This window comes from Canis aureus, chromosome 13 (genome assembly GCF_053574225.1).
Source record: "Canis aureus isolate CA01 chromosome 13, VMU_Caureus_v.1.0, whole genome shotgun sequence".
Lineage (NCBI taxonomy): Eukaryota > Metazoa > Chordata > Mammalia > Carnivora > Canidae > Canis > Canis aureus.
The window spans coordinates 8,504,443-8,527,285 of NC_135623.1; the positions used below are offsets into that span (position 1 = coordinate 8,504,443).

General features: G+C 45.8%; 2 protein-coding genes across 6 annotated transcripts in view; one reads left to right on the forward strand and one right to left on the reverse strand.

The window, feature by feature from the left end:
- LOC144281781 (uncharacterized) overlaps positions 1-14,485 on the reverse strand; it is a 33,597-nt gene extending 19,112 nt beyond the window's left edge. The window contains exons 1-2 of the mRNA XM_077844516.1: positions 14,379-14,485; positions 13,980-14,302 (exon numbers count right to left, since the gene is read on the reverse strand). Coding sequence (XP_077700642.1) covers positions 13,980-14,086 — 107 coding nt within the window. The 5' untranslated portion in view covers positions 14,087-14,302; positions 14,379-14,485. The remainder of the gene's footprint in view (positions 1-13,979; positions 14,303-14,378) is intronic.
- The window catches only part of SCMH1 (Scm polycomb group protein homolog 1), a 176,280-nt gene continuing 166,735 nt past the window's right edge, over positions 13,299-22,843 (forward strand). For 3 of the 5 annotated variants that reach the window (XM_077844492.1, XM_077844498.1, XM_077844497.1), the window contains exon 1: positions 13,341-13,399. The gene's annotated coding sequence lies outside the window, so the exon portion shown is untranslated. Of the gene's footprint in view, positions 13,400-22,843 lie in introns of all 5 variants that reach the window. The other 2 variants (XM_077844496.1, XM_077844503.1) reach the window with 2 other exon arrangements.

Below are 22,843 nucleotides of genomic sequence, written 5' to 3' on the forward strand. Positions count from 1 at the left end.
AGAGACAAGACGGCATCTTCTATCTGTGACAGATGACTGACATTTTTATTTCTTTGTCACACTGGAGAAAGTGCCTTCTCTCTCAACCAGAAATATGAAATAATCCAATTTGCAGCTGAGTTAGTGCTGAGAATTGAAATGCACTGAATTCTAAAGTTTCTGATTCTAAGAAGAATGTCAAATGAGTCTCATTCCCAATCACACGTATGAGATACATCTTAAAATATGTTTTACAGAGTGTGATGCTATTAAATTGAGACATATTATGACCTGTGGGGGAGGTCGTTGCTGTGGGAGCTCTTAGAACCGTCTAACATTTTACATCTATAATTGCATGATCCTAATATCTATAACTCCCTGAATCCTAGAATGTTAGCGAGGGAGGACCCCGCAGAAGTTCAGCCTCCACATCTTCCCGATGGAGAAACTGAGGCCAAGGCATGGGGAATGAGCTGCTTAAGACCATACAGCAAAATCTGACACTGGAATGCAGGTCTGTAAACATCAAGTCTGGGCAGGGCTCTTTCTCCTCTATGATGGTTGCCTACTCCTGAGGGGCTGTTAAAAGTTTAGGGTGGGTCTTTTCAAATTGTATACTTCAGTATGTTTCGAAAAGGATTCATTTCCTTTAGGTCCAATTGGTCGTTTTTAACATGGTCAATACCAAAAGGTTTTTTCAGTCTCAAGCTCTTGACCATGCCTTTAGGACTCAGGCCCTGAAGGTGACAGGACTTACCAGTACAAAGGGATTTTAGAGGTGCATCTTGTTCAACTTCCCTTCCACCAGAGAAATAGCCTTCTTGAGCATATCCAGTAATGCTTTTACTTTTCCCAAGGGAATTTATCCCACTGGGTGGCCAGGAATCCACTTATCATTGAGCAGAGCTCTGTTTCTCCGTCCACTCCATCCATTAAGAGAAAGGGAAGGAAGGAAAGGGTGCTGACTTACTGAGCACCATTCAGGTACCAGGCATAGATGAGGGGCTTGGGTAGATGACCCCATTTGGTTCTTAACACGTCTCTCTAAAGCAGATGTGATCATCTCAATACGTGACTGGGGAAAAAAAAAAACAGAAACAAAAGACAAACAGACTCATAGAGAGTTTAAATAATGTGCTCAAGTTCATTCACAATAAGTGGAAGATTCAAGCCCACATGTAACTCTTTGGAGTATCCTGTCTCCTCTGCTTTCTGTCTCTCTTCCATAAAGCCTTTCGGCCTGCCACACTACAGCATCCTTTCAAAATAAAAATCCCCTGCTTAAATGCCTTTGATGGCTCTTCAATACCCACTCGAGGTAAATAGTCCAAACTCTTTACCTTAATATCCAAGGCCCTTGACAATCTGGTTCTTGCCGGACTTGCAGGCAAGTCTCTTCTCTCTACCCTGCCAGGGCATCTGAGGTTTGCCAATGAGGATGCCTTTCCGTCTGCACCTGCTGCCTGAACGCCCTTCCCTTCTTCCTCTGCCTAAAGCTCCACACAGATGTCACCTCCTTGGTGGGCCTTCCAGGCTCCCTGCAGAATTCATTTTTTTCTGCCTTCCCCCAGCACATCACACATGCCCGCTTTTGCACTGTTAGGTCCTGCATCGTCTAAGAAGACTCTTCAGAACAGGGATTGTATTTTACTTTGCTTTGCATTCTCAGTTTTTGACACTTAATAGTGAATACTATAAATATCTGTGGAATAGGACTGATGCTTAATCCTTTCCTGGATGTGAATCCATTACTCGAAGACCCCTCTGAGGTCTGTCTATGTCATTCTTTTCCTAGTGATTTCTTCACATCAGAAAGTCCTAGTTCCTCTAGCTGTTTCTTGCAAAGCCTGATTTCCAGGTTCTTAAGGCTCCTGGGTGACTCAGTCGGTGAAGTGGCTGCCTTCGGCTCAGGTCATGATTTCGGGGTCCTGGGATCGGGCTCCCCGCTCAGTGGGGTGTCTGCTTCTCCCTCTCCATCTGCCCCTCCTCCTGCTCCTGCTCTTTCTCTCTCTCTCTCTCTCTTTTTTTCTCTCTCTCTCTCTCTCCCTCTCAAATAAATAAATTCTTAAAAAAAGTCTGATTTCCAGAGTCTTATCATCTTGGTCATTTTCTTCTGGGTGACAATTTGTCAATATCCTTCTTTTAAAATATGATGTTTAGGACAAACAGGAGCTTAGATAAAATCTGGCTACAGCAGAACAAAGTAAGAGGATTCCTACTGTTTGATTCAGAGGTTACATTTCTTTAACCATTTCTGTGTGCCAGGCATCTCTGCCTATCTTATCTTCTTTCACTCATGCAATAATCTGGCAAGGCAGGTGCTATTTTTCCTGCCTTATAGATGAGGATATTAGCCATCTGGTAAGGTACTTTGAGAGCAAGTTAACTTAGAAGTCACATGCCCAGAGCACAAAGTGAACTTGTGGCCAACTGATAGGTTGAGCTCATTTTGACGTCAACTGCTGTCAAGTCATTTTTTTCCTGTTAGCAGCTAGTGACAGGCTTAAGAGTAACTGAGGACAAACAGGATCCATGCCTTTAGAAGAGTGTGGAACCCCAGCACAGAGAAAAGGCAGGTTGGATTAATGACCAACTTCCTAACAATAACAGCCTTTATCTAGGACCTCAGAGAGAGTCTGGAATTTCTCAGCCACATAGCTTCCTGGAACTATTTTTATTTGGTATTTTACAGAAGGAAAAGGAGCAGAAGTGTCTTAATAAACAGTGAGATTTGGGTTCAGCACTCCTCTGCAAAGCCCTCAGACCATCAGAATCTGAGCAGCCAGTCCCAGGGTGGGGGTGGGTGGGTAGGGCCAGGGACTGTGAGTTATAGAGTAGGCAATGAGGAAGCTGCCCCTCTGGTCTATGGCCTGGGCCTGCGAGGACCCTATGCACACATCATTCCATAAATATCTACAGAGCATCATTCTGTTCTAGGTATGGTGTGAGGTGCTGGGCGTGTAATAAAGAATGCAGAGTCAGTTCCAACCTTCTGGAGCTTATCATCAGCTGGAAGACAGGTGCAGAAGCAAAGGATATGCACATGACCTAGTGATATAATGATGAAAGGATGTGCACAGGTTACTAGGAGAGCAAGAGGAGGGGTATTTATTTATTTATTATTTTTAAAGACTTTATTTATTTATTCATGAGACACACAGAGAAAGGCAGAGACACGGGCAGAGGGAGAAGCAGGCTCCATGCAGGGAGCCCAACGTGGGACTCAATCCCGGGACTCCAGGATCACGCCCTGGGCCAAAGGCAGGCGCTAAACCACTGAGCCACCCAGGGATCCCCAAGAGGAGGGGTATTTAACCTATCCTGGGCAAGGGTGGAAGACAAGGGATCAGGAGAAACTTTAGCTTCATGGATGAGCAGAAGTTAACCTGGGGAGGAAGAGACAGAAGAAAGAAGAAGTTCCAGATATGAGCAGAGCCTCAGAGGCATAAAGTTCCCAGAGTGTGGAAAAAAAATTACAGGCAGCTCGGTGTTTAATTACACTTCAAGAGGCCGAGGAAGTAGACAGGATTATCAAGTGCGTGTGGCGTGTTAGGCACTGTGATAGAACACTCACATGCAAAACACATTATTTCAGATCATCAACTCAACTGTGTGACTTTGAGGGAGTGGCTGCACTTTTCTGGGCCTCATGAGTAAAATGAGGACTAGATGGATTCCAAGGTCCCACCTAATCTCAGCTCTGGCCTAACCGAGGGGAAGGCATTCTACTCTGTGGTCTGTCTACCATGTTTACAGAAATGCTAGTCAGGTTGATGGAGCATCATGGTCCCATTTCCCCAAGTTACAGGCCAAGTATTCAAGAGGAAGTAAATTCTATTAGACTTGAACATGTTTACCAAGCTTCTAATGTGTGCAGGATTCAGGAGAGAAACACACACACACACATACACACACACACACACACACACACCCCAGATTAAAATCTCTATCTGGCAGGGTGGGCGATGATAAATGCCATTGACAAGGGTAGGATGGTGAGTTGTGGGGAGCTCAGGGTTGGGAGAGATCAGAGCCAGCTTGAAAGGCTGGAGCAGGGCTTCCTGGAGGAGGAGGCATTTGTGATGGGCACAGGGTGCACAAAATGTCAAGGAAGATGCTGAGCAGAGGCAGCCCAGGCGAAGGAAGCAGCAAGAGCCTGCAAACCAATCAAAAACTGTCCTGCTCCCCCCACCTGCGGCCCCACTCCCCCCTGCACGTCCTCTGCTCACCCCACACTGCCCATTCTCAGGATTCTTAGCTGACAGTTGAGACTCTCCAGAGCTGAGCCTCATTCTCTGTCCAGCCTACTGACCCACGTTGCTCCTACGTGGACCCTCTGCTCCAGCCACACACAGCTCCTCGCCATTTCTTACATGCTCCCTCACTTTTCTGTCCCTATCTCACTCTATCTTCTCCAGACAATGCTTCATTCCCCTAACACTCCCTCTTCTGCCCCTAACTTTCCTACCCGTCATTCAAGGTTCACCAAAACTACCACCTTCTCTATAAAACCCTCCCTGAATCTCTTCCAAACACCGTAACATTCTGACTGCATTTCGAGCTTCCTGCCTTGGGGCACCTGGGTGGCTCGGTTGGTTAAGCGTCTGCCTTCAGCTCAGGCCATAGTCCCCGGGTCCCCGGATGGAGCCCACATCCCCTGCATCAGGCTTCCTGCTCAGCTGGGAGCCTGCTTCTCCCTCTGCCCCTCCCTCCTGCTCCTCCTCTCTATCACACTATAAATAAATAAATAAATAAATAAATAAATAAATAAATAAATAAATAAATTAAAAAAAAAAATAACTTTTGGCCTTGTATAGTAATACTTTTCCTCACAAGACTGTAAGCTCCGTGAGCAGAATGCCATGCTATGTGGGTGTCTCTCCCAAGGGTCTTGCACAGGGGCACTCAGTAACAGATGGTCAGCTGCCCGGCAAACACACAGGCTGTAAGTGAAGTGCCTCTGGGTAAATAAACCAGCCCTTGGACCTTCATCTAAGGAGAACGGGACTTCTTTCATCGCTGGCCATCTAGCATCCTCGTCCTGAACCCAGGGGAGGCATGGAGCTCACCTCTGGCTCCTGCAGCTCACTCTGTTCTCCTATCTTCATAATCGCTTCTAGGAGGTTCAGGGCTCCTGGTGAACCTGATCAGAAAATTTCCAACTGCTCCTCTGATGCCAGACTTAGTATACAGATGAGAGCTGTTGACATAATGATCTTAGGCAGCCTTGACGCAGAAAGCAGTCACTAAAGGCCGACAACCAGAGGAAGGTGTGAAAGGGCGAACATCCATATCAAGGTGGAGGCCAAGAGCCTGCTACGTCTCGGGGCCGCCCCCACTCCCCAGCCCCCTCCACCTCACTTGTCTTAAGCTCCAGAAGCCATCTTTTCCTTTTCCTTCACCACTTCTCCCTTGGGGATCACTGCCACCCAAAAGTGAAAATAAAATGCTGGACTATAAAAGTAAACTACTGTTTCCTTGGTTGTCAGCCCCCAAATAAACACTTTCTTGCTGTCCCTTATGGACAGCTCTGCCAAGTTTAGTCCTTAATGCTATGTATAAAACAGCAGGCCTGGGGGTTGCTAGCATTCTTTCTTGGGAAAAAAAAAAAAAAAGAAAAAAATTTCCCCCTATTTTCCTCCCTCTCTGCTGCCTCAGCACTTCTGGGCTTCTGCCCCTCTTGCAATCCTTCCCAAGGGTCTGGTCTGCTCACAGCCCAAATCCACTCTCCATCGCCTCTTGGTTTTAATAACTATGTCTCCTTTTTAGAAATTCGTACATTAAACAAGGAAATCTATGATGCGCTGTGCCCTGGGATACGAAAGGGAATAAATGGGAAGCGCTCCCCTATGGACTAAGCCACTACAATATGACACACTCCATGCAGACATATTTACCAAGTGACAGCACAGAGGAGGGAGCAAGGAATTCTTCCTGAGGAGTGTCAGAGACGTTTTGACCTGGGGACAGAATAGAAGCCAGAATCCAAAAGACAGTATCTACCCTTTTCTATTTCCTTAGCAAACACAGAGGCATAGCTCCAGAAGAAGCCTCATCTGAGACATTGGAGCTGCAGGTGTGAACAAGGTTCCCGATCCCAAGAGACTTTCAGCCCGGAAAAGGAGTTTAAAAATGTACCCTAATAATGGCAAGACAGCACATATCATGCCACGGAGTTTCAGAAGAAAGCACCAGGGGAGTTCATAGAGACCGTTAAAGAGAATGCTTCTCCCTGGGTGTCGTAGGCAGAATTTTTTTAAAAAGATCTTATTTATTTATTCACGAGAGATACGGAGAGAGAAGCAGAGACACAGGCAGAGGGAGAAGTTGGCTCCATGCAGGGAGCCCGACATGGGACTTGATCCTGGGACCCCAGGATCATGACCTGAGCTGAAGGCAGACACTCAACCATGGAGCCCCCCAGGTGTCCCTAGTAGGCAGACTTCTAAGAAGGTCTCCAAGATTCCTGGCCCCTAGTCTGTGCACCTTGCATAATCCCCAAGACAGCATATATGATGTTTTACTCTCCAGATTAGGTGTACGTGCTGTGGCATTGTTGGCCTCTACTAGAGGAATTACCGGGCTTCACCTGACCTTATTACAAGTTTTGTAAAAGCTCAGAGCTTTCTCTGACTGTTGAAGTAGGGGAAACCAGAGAGATACAAAGAGTGAGCAGGATTTGATGTGAGAGAGTCTCTGTCGATGAGATGGAAAGGGGGCCATGTGCTAAGGACCTGAAAGTCCTCAACTGCCAGCCAGCAAGGCAGTGGGGATCTCAGTTCTATAACCATAAAGAAATGAATTCGGTCAAGAGGCAGAAGGAGCTTGGAGTGGACATTTTCCTAGTCAAGTCTCCAGATAAGAAGGTAGCTGGTCAACACTAACTTTAGCTATATGATATCTGAGCCGAGAACTCAGCCATGCCTCACCAGACTTCAGAACTACAGAACTGTGAGCTGCTCAATGGTGGTGTTTTAAACTGCTAAATTTGTGGGGCACCTGGGTAGCTCAGTGATTGAGTGTCTGCGTTTGGCTCAGGTCATGGTCCAGGGGTCCTAGGATCAAGCCCTGTGTGGGGCTTCCCACAGGGAGCCTGCTTCTCCCTTTGCCTGTGTTTCTGCCCCTGTGTCTCTCATGAATAAATAAATAAAATCTTAAAATAAATAAACTGCTAAATTTGTGGTAATTTGTTATGAAGCAATAAGCACTTAACAACATTGTCTTCTTGTTGGCTGTTTATATACCAGTTTCCCCAACTGTGTGCTCCTTGGATCCAGGCCACATCTAATTATCCTCATAACCTTAGGCTACTAGTAAGACAGGTACTCCCTGAAATTCCATCAAATGAATGTTTAAAGGCGACTCGAGGATGCAGATGAGGACCTGGATGCAGATCAAGATCTGAGACACTCTGCCCACTCCCTCCTCCCAAAAGCGGGGAGACTGACGCTGGGCCCAACGCTCAGACAAAAGGAGGAGGCCCCCATTCTCTCCAGTGCTCCAAGGCCTATTCTACAGACAAAGCAAGTAACTCGGCCTTAGCTATCCCAGCTGCAGCCCCAAACTTGGCTTTGGTGGACTTGTTTTCAAGGAGCACTGTTCACAGAGGCATCGTTAATCAGGAGTCCCTGTGTGACCTGAGAGTTACCATGTTCTTTTTTTTTTTTTTTTTTAAGATTTTATTTATTTATTCATGAGAGACACACAGAGAGAGGCAGAGACACAGGCAGAGGGAGAAGCAGGCTCCACGCAGGAAGCCTGACGTGGGGGACTCGATCATGACTCCAAGATCACACCCTGGGCTGAAGGCAGGTGCTAAACTGCTGAGCCACCCAAGTGTCCCACCATGTTCTAAATAATACCCACACCCATCTCAGCAGGGCTTTTGGGATTTCTATTTCTCGGGAGATCTCAGCTATAGGTGAAAGCCAAATAGATTTTCAATCAGCCAAAATAAAAGTAAATAAGCCCTTGAATCTCATCTATTCATTTCTTATGAAACATTATTATTCATATTAAAAAAATAACACAGTGAACACTTGTGCACCCTCCACCTTGCTTGAAAATAGTTAAAATTCACTGTGCACTCTCCCTGATAGCATTTCCACCCTCAGCCCTCTAGAGATAACCACTCCCCTGAACTTACAGTTTCCATGTTTGTCTTTATGTTTTCCTACATGTGTATGTGTGTCCCTAAACAAAACTACACTTGATCTTAGCCAAAAGGCCGAGAAGTGATCCCTAAACAAAACTGATAATGCTTCGCTTATTTTTAAACTTTATATAAGTGGCAACATGCTGCTTATTCCTTTTTGGTTGAATGCTACTTCTAAGATATTTTCATATTATTACATGTGGCTCTAGATTGGGGTTTGGCAAATTTTTCTATATATGGCCACAGAGTCAATATGTTAGGCTTTGTAGATCATAAGGCCTATGGTAGCACAAAAAACAGCCATAGATAACCTGACTGGGTTCTAATAGACCTTTATTTTCATATAAGTTTCACATGTCATGAATATTCTTCTACTGATTTTTTCAACCATTAAAGAAGGTAAATGTTCTTACCTTCTGGGCCATATATAAACAGGAGTCAGGCCAGATTTGGCCCAAAGACCCATGATTTATCAATCCTGCTTAAAAAAAAAAAAGATTTATTTATTTATTCATGAGAGACACAGAGAGAGGAAAGCAGAGACACAGGCAGAGGGAGAAGCAAGGTCCACACAGGAAGCCCGACGTGGGACTCGATCCCGGATTCTGAGATTATGCCCTGAGCCGTAGGCAGACGCCCAACCACTAAGCCACCCAGGTGTCCCAGCCACCCAGGCGTCCCTCAATCCTGCTTTAAATCATTCATTCTTATTGCTATGGAATAGTCTGCCTTTAAAAAAGTTACTAAATATTTAGAGGGTCAAGAAATTTAGTAGGCACTGTTTTAGATCAGACACTGGTCCTGCTCTTAAGAAATTCACTATGTAAGAGGGCAAGATAAAACATGCTAACTGATAATGAGGTAGAAAAGGTTAAAGACCCTAATAGATGTTTGAATGGCCTGCCACGGGCGCTAACAGGAGTGGAGGTGGGAAAAGTCCTTTCATTTTAGTCCAGTGATTGAGAAAATGGGCTGTAGAGGTTCCTATTCTGACTCTACCCAGGCTGCCTGGGTTCCTATTCTGACTCCACCATTTACTAGCTATGTGACCTTGGACAAGTTACTTTCCCTTCTTGTGCCTTGGTTTTCTCATCTGTAAAATGCAGGTCATAGTCATGCTTACTAACTAGGTTTGTTATGAAAATTAAACTGTCACAAGAATTAATTAAGATAGTACATGTAAAGCATGTAGAAAAGTACCTGATTCAAAGTAAGCATTACATAAAATGTTGGTTTTTATTATTCAAACTGGAAGATCAGGGAAGGCTTTGTGGAGGCAGTATGAAATCAGAGTTTTCAAAGATGGGTAGAATCAGGACATATAAGAAATAGAGAGAAAGGCATTCTAGAAGACAGAGCAGTTCCTGGAAAAGCCCAGAGTCGCAAAGGACAAATGTAGAAAAGTACAAGTGAGCCAAGTAAAGCAGAATGGAGAGAAATGAATTTAGAAAGGAAAGTTATGGCCAGATCATGGAGAGCCTTGAGTTCAAGGCTAAGGCATTGGACTTTGTCCTATAGGTACTGAGGACTTACGGAGTTTTAGAAACTGGGGACTGGCATGAAGCTTGTAGGAGGTAAGTTTGGGAGAAGAGTCTGAATTAGGTTACAATTCCTAACCTAATTGGAATTTAGTCCATGGAATGGAGCCTCCACTAGGGAAAAGGCAGGGTGCTTTGGAAATGGATTGGATGCGGAGGACAGACAACAGGGAAGCATTTTAAAAAGCACTATCATGGCATTAAGACTGACTGACCGGGAGGATGGCAGTGCCATTGTCTGAAACGGGGGAACACAACTAGAAAGAGAAGGTTTAGGATGGAGAGTCATGATTTTTTTTTTTTTTTTAACCCATGAAGTTTAAGGACTCTGGATGGAATTGTCTAATGGAACTGAGCTAAGAACAAAAAAGGTTGGGGTGGGGGCTGGTGACCTAGATGACATGCTCTGAGTTACTCTTTCCAACAACTTGATGTGACAGGTACATGATTATCCCCCTTCTATCCTAGAGAGGAAGAAACTGAAACCAGAGAAGTTAAGGCTAACCAACCCCACAGCTCATAATCAACCACCCCACTCTACTGCCACTGCAGCTGGCTTTCACAGGGCTTCACCCTAGGACAGTCCCTCAGACCCTTATTCAGAGACTATTTGATGCTCTGGGGAGCTTGGACTATTTACCTTCTTGGCTTTAGCAAATTAGAAGCAGGTAGGAAGGGGATGGGCATAATGACCATTATGCCCATAAGATAAGTGGCAGCTAACAACCTGAAACTTTAAGAAGCCATCATGAGAACTCCAAAGCATAGCATTCTGGGGTATTTGTTAAAGTGGAATATAATCCTTCACTCTCCAACAGCTCAAGAGGATTTCTTTGTAAAGAAGTGCGATATTGCTACCAGAACATATAACAAATCAAGAAAATAATGAATCTATTTCTGCATACTTAGTATGTCTAGGAAGTTCCTAATACACCTTTAAAAGATTTTCATCTGGTATGGATTTTTTTTTTTTTTTTTAATGTTAAAGGAATAGACTCTCAGCACTGTGGGGGAACTTCTCTTCAAAAGCAGCTTTCCAGACAGCAGAGCTTTTAATTCAGTTGTTTTCCCCCTCACTACCTAAAGAGCTCTAGAGGTTTGTGGAGGATAGCCTGGGCTGTGGAGCTTTAGAGGACCCTTTGCCAGGACTCCCAGGCCTACTCAGGCTGTCTTCAGCAATTTCTTCCCTTCCTCTCATCCACCTCCCTGACAACTTGCTTCTCAAGAAAACAGGCAATAAGAAGGAAGGTGTACTGGGGTCAGAAGGAGTAGCATTCACAGAAAACATGAGCAAAATCCTCAGTACATGGGGCCCAGCGGAAATAAAGGAATAAGACACTTGCCCTGGTGCTGACCTGTCAGAGGATGAGGCCGCACCAAATTAGGAATAAAAAGACTGATGCCATCCAGTGTCCTAGCACTGTTGCTTCTCAGCCCTGCACTTTCCTTTCTCTATCCCTCTGCCTGGTATGCAGGTGCCTTGGGAACATATCCCTCAAGCCCTGGCTTGGGTCTTGAAAGCTCTTTCTGAAGAAGCTTTCAGAAAGAAAGCTGATTAAGTTACTCCCCCATTTAACACTTCAGAAATCTTTTGGTCTCCAGACCCCTTTCCACGCTGTAAAAATTATTGAGGATTTTGAGGGGCTTTTTTTGTTTTTATGCAGTTTGTTCCTTCTGTCAAGATTAACCACATTAGCAATTAAAACTGAGAAATTGGGATCCCTGGGTGGCGCAGCGGTTTAGCGTCTGCCTTTGGCCCAGGGCGCGATCCTGGAGATCCAGGATCGAATCCCACGTCGGGCTCCCGGGACATGGGGCCTGCTTCTCCCTCTGCCTATGTCTCTGCCTCCCTCTCTCTCTCTCTCTGTGTGTGTGACTATCAAAAATTAAAAAAAAAAAAAAAAAACTGAGAAATTTCTAAATTTTAATTTATTTAAAAATTACAGTAATAAACTCATTACATGTTAACATAAACACATTTTTAATGAAAAAGAAATCTACATTTTCTATAACAAAATATTAATGGGAAGAGTGGCGTCTTACATTTGTGCCAATTTCTTTAACGACTGGCTTAAAAGAAGACAGCTGGATCCTAAAATCTGTTTCTGCATTTAAGTTGTTGCAATACCGTATGTCCTATATTCTTTTTTTTTTTAAAGATTCTTATTTATTTATTCATGAGAGACACAGAGAGAGGGGGGCAGAGACACAGGAGGAGGGAGAAGCAGGCTCCATGCAGGGAGCCCGACATGGGACTCGATCCTGGTACTCCAGGATCACGCCCTGGGCCAAAGGCAGATGCTCAACCGCTGAGCCACCCAGGCTTCCCAGTATGTCCTATGTTCTATGGAAAACTTCACTGTACACTCGTGGGAGAATGGGTGAAAAAAAGAAAGAAAGAAAGAAAGAAAGAAAGAAAGAAAGAAAGAAAGAAAGAAAGAAAGAAAGAAAAGAAAAGAAAAGAAAAGAAAAGAAAGAAAGAAAGCAAGCAAGCAAACCACATTTAGCATTATTCTGAAAATAATTCGGAGCTCAGTGACCCCAGGAAGGATCCGAGGGAGATCCAGGGGTCGCGGGGACCACGCGATGAAAACCACTGGCCTACAGGGTGACTTCTAAGGTAGACGGACAAGGACATCCAAGGTCCTTCTGGACCCCCTAAACGCCTCGTCCCGGGTTCTGGCTTCCTTCAGCCGCATCACCACCCACCCGGTCCATAGGTCTCCATACTCCTGCCACGCCGCTCCCACCAGCCAGCCACACGGCGTCACGTCTTTACGCCTTTGCATCCATCCTTCTCTCTCTGCCCCCAAATCAGCCCCCACCCCCACCCCCACCCCCACCCCGCAGGCTCCGCTAAGAGCCAACTTGACCGTGTCGTGTCGGCTCTCGGGGCCTCCTTGGACCCCCGCGGAGCCGACCGCTCCCTGCGGGCGGAGCGTACGCAGGCGTCGAGGTCAGACAGGCGGCGGTCAGTCTTCCCCCCTCAGTCGTTCACTCGCCGGCGGACCCCGGGCCAGCGGTGTCCCCCTGTGCGTGGGGCCATCCGGGGCGGATGGGGGCGGATGGGGGCGGAGGAGGCGGGGAGCGCGGCGGGGCGCCAGCGGGCGCCGGAACCACGACCCTGGGGGCCCACGCGCGCCCGCGGAGCCCTGCGGGGGCGGCGGGGCCTGCGCTGACCGAGTGCAGCACGGTCACGTGACACGCGGCCCCCGGCGGGCGAGGAGCGAGGTCACTGGCTCAAGGTCATCCATCACCCGGCGGGTCAGCGGCGGGGCGGGGACCCGAGCCCCGTCAGTCGGGCTGCGGGGCCGAGACCTGAACGCTCGTGGCCCGGCCGCCTCGCCCCCGGCGGGACTCGAACCTGAGCCCTGCGCCCTCTGCCGGCCTCAGTTTACCCGCCCGGGTCGGGCCCCCGGAGGGAGGGCCGGGCCGCTCGGTGGCGCCCTCGCCGCCCCGCCCCCCGCGCGCGGGCCCAACGGCCGAGGCGCGCGCCACCCCGCGGCGGGAGGGAGGGGCGGGGCCCGGGAGCCGCCGCCGCCGCCGCCGCCGCCGCCGCCGCCGTCGCCGCCGCCGCCGCGGTCGAGCCCCCCGCCGCCCGCCCGCGCCCGCCCGCCGGCCCCGGAGCCGCCCCCGCCCCTCCGCGCGTCCGCTCGGGCTCCCTGCGCAGCGGAAACATGGCGGCGGGAAGGGAGTGAGCCGCCCCGCGCCGCCGCTGCGCCCGCAGGTAAGCGTCTCGGCCGCCGCCTCCGCTCCCCGGCGGGCGCGCGCCCTGAGGGGCCTGGGCCGGCGGGCGCCGCCCGGGGCGAGGAGGCGGCGACGGGCCCCGCGGGCCTCCGCCTCCGCCTCCGCCCCCGCCCTGAGGGCCCGCCGGCCGGCCGCTGCCTGTCGGGCCGGGGGCCTGGCTGCGCTCGGAGCGCGGCCCTCGGCGGCCGCGGCAGCCGCCCCCGCCCCCGCCCCCTGCCCCCTGCCCCCTGCCCCGGCGGCCGCGGCGCCTCAGCGGCCCTGACGCGGGGGGCGCGTGCGGAGGGGTCGCGGCGGGTCCCCGTCCGAGCGGCGGTCGGTCGGTCGGTCGGTCCGTCGCTCCGCTCGGGCGCCGAGGGCTGCCGGGGGGTCGCGGGCGGCGGGGCCGGAAACGGGCGGGGAGAGCAGGTGTGGAGCCGCGGAGCGCCGGCCCGAGGGCCCCGGGAGGGGCTGGGGGGGCGCGGGGTGAGCCCCAGAACAGCCCCTGACGGGAAGGGGCGCTCCCGCCGCGTCCCGAGGCCTCGGGGAAACACCCCCCAAAACATCCTCCTCGTTTGACGAACCTGTCCGAACACCTCGTCCAGGGATGGGAAAGCCGTTCTGTCCCAGAAATCCGGTTCCGGTTGAGGGAAACCGCGGTCCCACGTTCTAAGCGGTTCTTCTCCCTCATGGGCAGCTGTGAGGTGTCTGAGGTAGGGATCCCGTCCCCGGAGTCGTGTCTTCTCTTCAGCTAATTCCAGTTCCTTCGGGTGTTTTTAACGCGGTTTACTCCGGTCTCTCCTCTGAAGGAGCTTGCCCGCGTCCGCCTCGAAGGAGGGCTTCTCGCTGTGTGAGGAGACAAAACCTACAAGTTTCCCCAAGAAGTTCCTTGGTCCCACGGATTGACCTGCTTAAATAAAAAATAATAATAAAAAAGTATTCCCTTCCTCATTTCTTTTCTATCTTTCTTTAAAAGATTTTACCATTTGTTCATGAGAGACACGCAGAGGCAGAGACGCAGGCTCCACGCAGGGAGCCCGACGTGGGACTCGATCCCGATCCTGGGTCTCCAGGGTCACTCCCTGGGCTGAAGGCGGCGCTAAACCGTCGAACCACCCGGGCTGCCCCCCTCCCCGCCCCCCCTTCCTCATTTCTGTGCTGTAGTTTGAACTTAAAAAAAAAAAAAAAAAAAAAGACCAGTGCTGTGTTCAAACGAACTAAAAAGAGATCTTGTTTTAGGAAGCTATTTGGGTTTCCCCCCTCATTAAAAATAAAAACAAACAACTGTGTCAACACTTTATCGAGAGAGCCGATGTGTATCAAAGTGTGGCAGACAGTGCAGCGCGCAAATAGGAGAGCTGATTATTTTTACCCTGAAAAAGGATTGAGACCTAGTTTGGGGCCAGACTGCAGTTCAATATTTAGTTGGAGAGGGGAATGCTTATTACATCGAACTCTTTGCTCTGTTTCTAACTGCCAGCAGAAGGCCCAAAATTACTATGAAAAAGAACATTTTCTGTTGCTCATTTACCAGCATTATTTTTTTCTTGCTTTTTCATCACTCAGCCTTGGTATGTGAGGGTTAAGTTTTTAAAAAGTGCCTTTTACCAGCGTCCTAACGTCCAACCCTAAGCAGCCCTGCAGGTTAGTAATTTTTAAAGTCCAGCAGAGATGTGATGGCCGTGTAGATAAAATGCCAAACTTGTGTCTGGGGACCCTGTTCAAATTCGAAGCAAACTTTCACTGTTTTTATGATGTAGGCAAGCACGTACCAGCAGTCAGAATTGGCTCTTTATCTTTGTTTTTATGTCTTTATTTTTTAAATTGGTCAGTGGTTTTGAAGTTTGTAGCACACATGTCAGGTTTTGATTTCTGGTTTGTTTGTGCAAATGCTATTTCCTTTTACGTCACTTGGGTAAATTTTGTATAGAACCATTCTGTACAGAGCCATACAGGCTCAGGAAAGGCTCTGGTTCCTTCCCTTCACAGAACTTGAAGTTAATGGTTGGAAATACTGAAAACTCTATGAGAAAGAACTGGTGTGAAGATACTGCTGCAGAGTTACACTTGGCATTTACTAAACTTAGTGCTCTAAGCCTATGTATCTACTTTGCGTCTGACACTATGTTTATGACACCAGCCTTTAGCTGGGTGTACTGAGATGAGTAAATTACATTTTCAACCCTTGTGGAATTGGCAAATTAAATGCCCAAATAACTCATCTCAGAATAAAAGGTGAGAGAGATGCATTTGATGCTGTGATTGCCCCACCGTTGGGGTGTTTAGCCTAGGACTTGAGGGAAGTTTTGGAAAAGAAAGGACACCTGACCCAAAGGATAAATGGTTAAGTAGAAGCCAGGCAAGCAGAGAAGGGTAAAAAGTACGCTCGAGGAAAGGCATCAATGTGAGAAGGAAAAGGAACGGCTTGCATAGAAAACCACAAGCAGTTTGAAAGCTAAGAATATAACAGTAAAGACAGAAATGGTAAGTTATAAAGTTGCAAATAGAGGTGGAGACCATATGATAGTAGACCTTGTACTTGTATACGAGGGTGATTTTTCTTTTTTTATATCACTGGAGGTTTTTTTATCGGACGTGGTGGAATAACACTTTTAAAATGTGGTCATAGGGATGAGGAAAAAGGATTGGGGATGCCTGGGTGGCTCAGTGGTTGAGTGTCTGCCTTTGGCTCAGGTAGTGATCCCTGGGTCTTGGGATCGAGTCCCACATGGGGCTCCCCATCCCCCGCATGGAGCCTGCTTCTCCCTCTGCCTGTGTCTCTGCCTCTCTGTCTCTCATGAATAAATAAAATCCTTAAAAAAAGAAAAAAGATTGAAGTTTTGAGAATCTGTGAGGCTTTATGATTGATTGGATGTGTAGATGAGAAGGCCAGGAGTCCAGCATGATGCTCAGATTTTGGTTTGGGTGACTAGGGGGATGGTGGTGACATTAACTGAGACAAGAAACACTGGATGATGAATTCGATTTTGGAATTTGAAGATTTTTCAGTAGCTTGAGTTAAATTAGTGAATAGATGTGGCAGAAATAAGCCAGAAAAAAGGGAGGTTGTGGTCAGAAGGTGGGATATTGGAGTTAACTTGTGTGGTGTGGAGCCCTTCCAAGTGACAGCTCGGTCTCTGTGCTGAGGTACAGCAGAGGTGAAGGTTGGTGAAACCAAGTGTGACAGCAACTGCGAGGCTGTTGTATTGAATGGGTCATCTGTGTGGATAGTGAAGTGATTTAGGGAAGAGAGGAAGATTGTGACCCAGGCGCAGTGAATGGAAGGGATTAATCGAGAGGGTGGCGGATGACAGATGAGGAGGAGGGGTAGAGAGTGATACAGCCAGATGGTGGACACCTCAAAGGAAGAGGAGTTTTTAAAGAGTGGAAAAGTAGTGTTTTTTTACTTTCCTTCTTGGGAGCAGGATTCGGATCTCTTCAGCTTTATTTAGGACTCATATTAATCATTCTTTTTGCTCTCAAGAGTCTGTTCTTTGTCTTGAAAAGTAGGAAGGCGAATACCCTATATCAATCCTTTTTGCTGATTGTTAATGACAAAAGTCAATGGAGGTTTCCCCACTGATGATTAGTAGGTAGGTAGGAAGCAGTCAGATAAAGCAGTGAGATTATACCCATGGTTTCTGGAAAGAGCCTACATTTTGAGTTAGAAAGACCAAGATTCAAATATAGGCTCTGTCACCTACTAACTTTAGGACTATAAGCATATTGTCTAACCTGTGTGACTTGCAGCGTCCTTACCTGTAAAAAATAAATTCCTATTTCATAGGTTGTCACAAATTCTACATGAAATTATGTGTATAAAATCATTAGAAAAGCAATTTAAAGGAAATGTTCTCTTTCAGCTACGTTTAGGGGACTTATGCTCTGCTGGTGGAACTTTTCTCATGCTAATTTAAACTATAAGGCAATAAGTACTCTAAGAAAAAGCAAAGGGATACAGAGTTCCGAGGAGGGAGCCATCATTCCTCAATATCTGGAAGCAAGGTTAGGCTTCACATTAAAAATAAATTTCATTTGGGTTTTGGAGAACAAATTTCAGTGGATTAAGTAGTTAGATGGAGTTACAAAGAGGGAAAAGTGCAGGTATGTTTGTTAAAAATTGATCGTTGCCACAGATCTCAGTATTATTGTGGAAGTCAGCAATGACCGATATGACTGGAGAGATGAGCTGGGGCCATAGTATTAAAGACCTGTAACTATGGAGTTTGGACTTGGTTCTAGATAGACTAGGGAACCATAGATTGTACATTCTCTTTCCCCTACCTCAGTTTCCTATCTAAAATTTATAGTTTCAGAAACTTGGGATTTTTATTTGAAGTAAAACAAGTAGGAAATTCCACATTTGAAAATAAGTTCATATGTAGGCCAGTTTTAGCTTCAAAAAATAACTCTTCAGATTTGTTTTTATTTTTTTTAAAGATTGTTAAAATTTATTCATGAGACACACACACACACACACACACACACACACACACAGAGAGGCAGAGGGAGAAGCAGGCTCCATGCAGGGAACCGACGCAGGACTTGATTGCGGGTCTCCAGGACCACACCCTGGGCGGAAGGCGACGCCAAACGGCTGAGCCACCCGGGCTGCCCCAGATTTTATAGTTGTAGCTTAATGCCTGAGATAACCTTGTTTGGTGTAGGCATAATGGAGTTAAGAAACATATAAGCCCTTATTGGTAGAAAGTGACTAAGGATGCTCTGATTTCAAAATGTCTTTTTTTATGCAAAATATCACTAAATATTAATTGTACAACCCTGGGCAGGTCACTTTGCCTCTCTGGTCCTCAGTTCCTGGATTTTTGTTAGGTATGAGGTTTAACTAAGATGGGAAGTGTAAAGCACTTTACATAATGTCAGTTACATAATAGGCACTCAGATGTTGCCCCTCCCCTCAAACCATTGCCAAGGTCTTAGTGCTAACTCCCTTGCCACCAGGGCACTGCTAGAACTAATTATTTTGATAACCTTATGGCCATATAAAGCCAGCAAGTCTTCTCATCTGTTATCTTTGTCCTATCCCTTCCACTCACTTGTCTTCTGTACTGCTTTTCCTGTGCTGCCTCGGCTTCCTCCTCCTCTCTCCCAACCCTGCTTCCCTGCTTGTTTGTTCCCTCTCATACCTTTCCATTTGCTCTCTCAAACCCCTCCTTCCTACCCTGTTACCCATCTTACTAGGTTTCTTGTGTGTTCTGGCCTTAAATGGAAGTCAGGCCTCTCATCTGAGGAGTCATGGAGAACACTGTCACTTGCACTGTAATTCTTTTAAAAGGGGGCAGTGCATTCTCCCACACTGTACAAAATGAGAGAGACAAGGATGACTGTGGTTTTCTGTGCACCACTATTAACTGACCATTACTTGTCCATCCTCTTAAAATCCCTGTGCTCTGTGGTGCACAGGGGCTATATGGTAACTCTTGTCATCTTGTATGTAGATCTTCTCCATCACTTAGGACCTAGCTGGTACAGTCTTCCTCGCCACCTCAGGTTCCATCCTCACCCTGAGTGACTTCAGTATTCACACAGATTATTATTACTCTATCACAATAGCTTCTTCAACTCAAGTGACCATGTTTTTAGCTTATCAACTCTCATAGTCACACCATGAGCCTTATCACCCAGAGATGGCCCGCCTCTGAAGCTATAAATGAAGACATGCAGCTTTGTTCACAGTGCCTCTGCCTGACCTTGGCTATCCCCACCAGCTCTGTTTGTTCTCATTGAGGCCTATCTTCACTTCCTTCCCTATCCAGCTTAACTTCCTCAGTCTATAATTTAGTTCATTCACTTTCTTGCCATCAGTCCTCTATTCCCTTGCTCTACTGTTCTTCTGTCCTTCTCTGGGCAAAATCTCAAACCTTGTTGAATTGAACCTCTTTCTTCTTAGCAGTAGTTACAGCTCTGAGGCCTACTGGAGAAAATCACACACTTATACAGATTATTGCCATTGGGCCATTCAATACCTAGTTATTTCTTTGCCTGGTCTCTATGAGATCTTACGTCAAACCTGTTTCTTAAAACCATACCTGTGTTTTCTTGCTGCTGCTTCTTTCCCAAGGCTACATCTCTGACCCCTGTCTTTTCATTGCCTTCAACCTTTTTTCCCTCTTCCGGCTCTTTTCTTTGTTTATTTAAATCTCCCAAAATCTGTTTATAGATGTCTCCCATCTTCAGGTAAATCTTATAAATAAAATCTTAAGTCCATGTTTCCCTCCAGGTACCATCTAGTCACCTACCCTTAACTCAAACTTCTTGAGTTATATACATTTAATATATAAACTCTCATTTTTACCTGTTCATCGAGTTCTGGTTTCTAGTCTCTATCAGTAAGTTTCAGTTTCCTTATCTGAAGATGAGGATGATAATAGTACTTATTAAGTACTATAGTACCTTAAGATTTTTGTGTTTTTTGTGTGTGTATGCGTGATTTTTTTAAGTGAGAGAATCTGTATTAAAGAGCTCTGTACAGTGTCCAGTATGTTGTAGAATGCTATATATGTTGCATTCACATGTTACTTTTGCTATTATTGCTACTTATTTAATCTTCAAAACACTCATGAGGAGACAAGTCTCCTTATTTTGCAAAGAAAGGAAACTAAGATATAAAATTTTAGAAACTAGTCCAAATCGTATAGTCTCTGAACTGTTCTCATCAGGGTCATCAGCCTTCTCCTTGTTGTTAATGCAAGGGGGAGGCAAGCATTTTCAGGACTTAATAGCAGCATTTTACATTCATGATAATTCCCTCTTCCTCAGAATGGTATTCCCACCCCCACCCCCCTTTGGCTTTGATGCACTTCAGCGCGTTGGTTCTTCCCTGGCCACTTCATCCAGTGCCATTCTCATCCCAGATGAGAGCCTCCCTTCTCTTGCCTGTCTTTGGTCCTAAGCCACCTTCTGTACATTCCCTTAGCAATCTCATCCACTCACTTGACTTATAAGTAACATCTATATGCTCATGACTCAAATTTCTATCTATAGTCAAGATAATCTCTTCTGAGTGTTAGAACGATATATTTAGCTACCTATAGTTAGCTTCACAAGTAGCTAGGTATCATACCTACTTTAAAATCACTATGTCCCATCACTACAGGTCCTAATATACTAAGTGAAAACCTTCCGACACTGAAATGGACCTAATAAAAAGATATTTCGTGAGAGATAATGCTTAAAGCAAAGTCAGTATGTCCCAGACTGAACTCAACCTTGCCACTTTTCTTGCCCCACCTCTTTTAAGAATATTTCTCTTCCACAAGAGTGAATCTGTTTTAGAGAAATTTACATTTATTCAGTAAATAGTTATTGTTGATCACTCAAGACATTTAAGGCATAGTCCTTTCTCTCAGGGAACTCACTGTTTATAAGGGGAAGGTAAGACACATAACTAACTCTTATATGCAACTCTTTAAACACTCCAGAAGTTCAGCCGAGTGGAGGAGAAGTCACTGACTTCTGCGATGGTCATGTAGTCTCCAGGTTCATTGCTTAAGGAAAGTTCAACATACGTAATCTGAGAATAAAGCCTGGGATGGAAAGGATGAGAACTTGGCAACAAAGTAGTTTTTGGAAAGATAAAAGTGAAAAATTTGTCCTCTCTCTTAAATCTCTGGCATATTACAAACTCCATTAAAAAAAATTCTCGTAGGCTAGATTAGTTCTAATTGTTCCTTGATAGAAAGTGTCATAGGTTGTTACCAGCAGTTTATTGGAGCCTTCTGTTGAACATACACTCTGTTAGACACTTGTGAGATTAATAGGAAATATTCAAAGGGCACCTGGATGGCTCAATTGGTTGAGCGTCCAACTCTCGATTTTGGCTCAGGTCATGATCTCAGAGTCATGAAATCAAGCCCCACGTCAGGCTGTGCACTCAGTGCAGAATCTGCTGGTCTCTCTCCCTGTGATCCTCTCCCTTACACCCTCTGCTCTCTCTCAAATAAATAAATAAATAAATAAATAAATAAATAAAATCTTTTAAAAATTTTAAAAAAGGAAATATTCAGTTCTGTGCAGGCATTTATAGCCTACTAGAGGAGACAAAAATGGTAGTTCTATTACAATATACTAAGTGCTATAGCAGTGGTGGGTGCTGCATGGTTGCTTTCTACGTATTTGCTATGGGCTGAATTATGTCTCCTGCACTCCCACTCCCCTCAAAATTTTTATGTTGAAGTCCTAACCTTCAGTATTTCAGAATGTGACTGTATTTGGAGATAGGGCCTTTAAAGTGGTAATTAAGATAAAATGAGGTCATATGGATGGGCCCTCATCCATTATGACTTGTGTCATAGTATAAGAAAAGAGGTTAGGACACAGACACAAAGGAAAGACCATGTGAATGAAGAGAGAGGGAGACAACAGCCCTCTATATAAACCTAGGGGAGAGGCCTCAGAAGAAATTAACCCTGCCAACACCTCTAGCCTGTGAAACTGTGAGGAAATACACCTCTGTTGTTTCAGCCACCCAGTCTGTGGTCTTTGTTATGGCAGCCTGAGCCGACAAATACAATATCCATTCCAGAGGACTTTATATCTTGTTCTGCCTGGGAGTTTCAGGGATGATGTAGAGGACACTGGATGTGAGGAAGGTTATTATTGAAGGATGTCACATACATTTTCTTATTTAAATTGAAATGCATAATAACCCTGTTAGGTAGGATGCTAGATCATTATGAACTCTATATACTGATCTTACTTACTTACTTACTTACTTACTACAAATCTTGTACTTTGTCCAGAATGATTCATTGTCTCCTGTGACTTCCTTTTTAAGACCTGTGCTGTCTGGGATCCCTGGGTGGCGCAGCGGTTTGGTGCCTGCCTTTGGCCCAGGGCGCGATCCTGGAGACCCGGGATCGAATCCCACGTCGGGCTCCCAGTGCATGGAGCCTGCTTCTCCCTCTGCCTGTGTCTCTGCGTCTCTCTCTCTTTCTCTCTGTGTGACTATCATAAATAAAAAAAAAAAAAAAAAAAAAAAAAAGGCCTGTGCTGTCTGAACTTCTGTTTCTGTTGCAAGTCATCATATATTAATTTCTGTATATTTTGAAACATTTAAGGCTGCTGCATTTGTTTTTTCTCTCTGCATATACTGTAAATGTTACTATACTACAATTGTTAGCTATCAAAATTAAAGCATATGCATATTGTACATTCATTTTAATCACTACGTCTGTTGCTCATTGGCATATTATAACATATTTCCAAGTGTTTTCTTATTTGTTATAATTGCTTTACACTCGTGCTTGTGTAGATTTTCCTCTGGGGCATTCAAACATGATGGAAATAAAGGCTATTTTAGTCATTATGTCCTGTAAAGTATAATAGAAAACATGAGAGCCAGTATACTTGTTCTTGGAGATATTTAAGAAGGGAGCAATCATTTGTCTTAGATGATTTAGAATGTTAGACTTCCAACCTTGATATT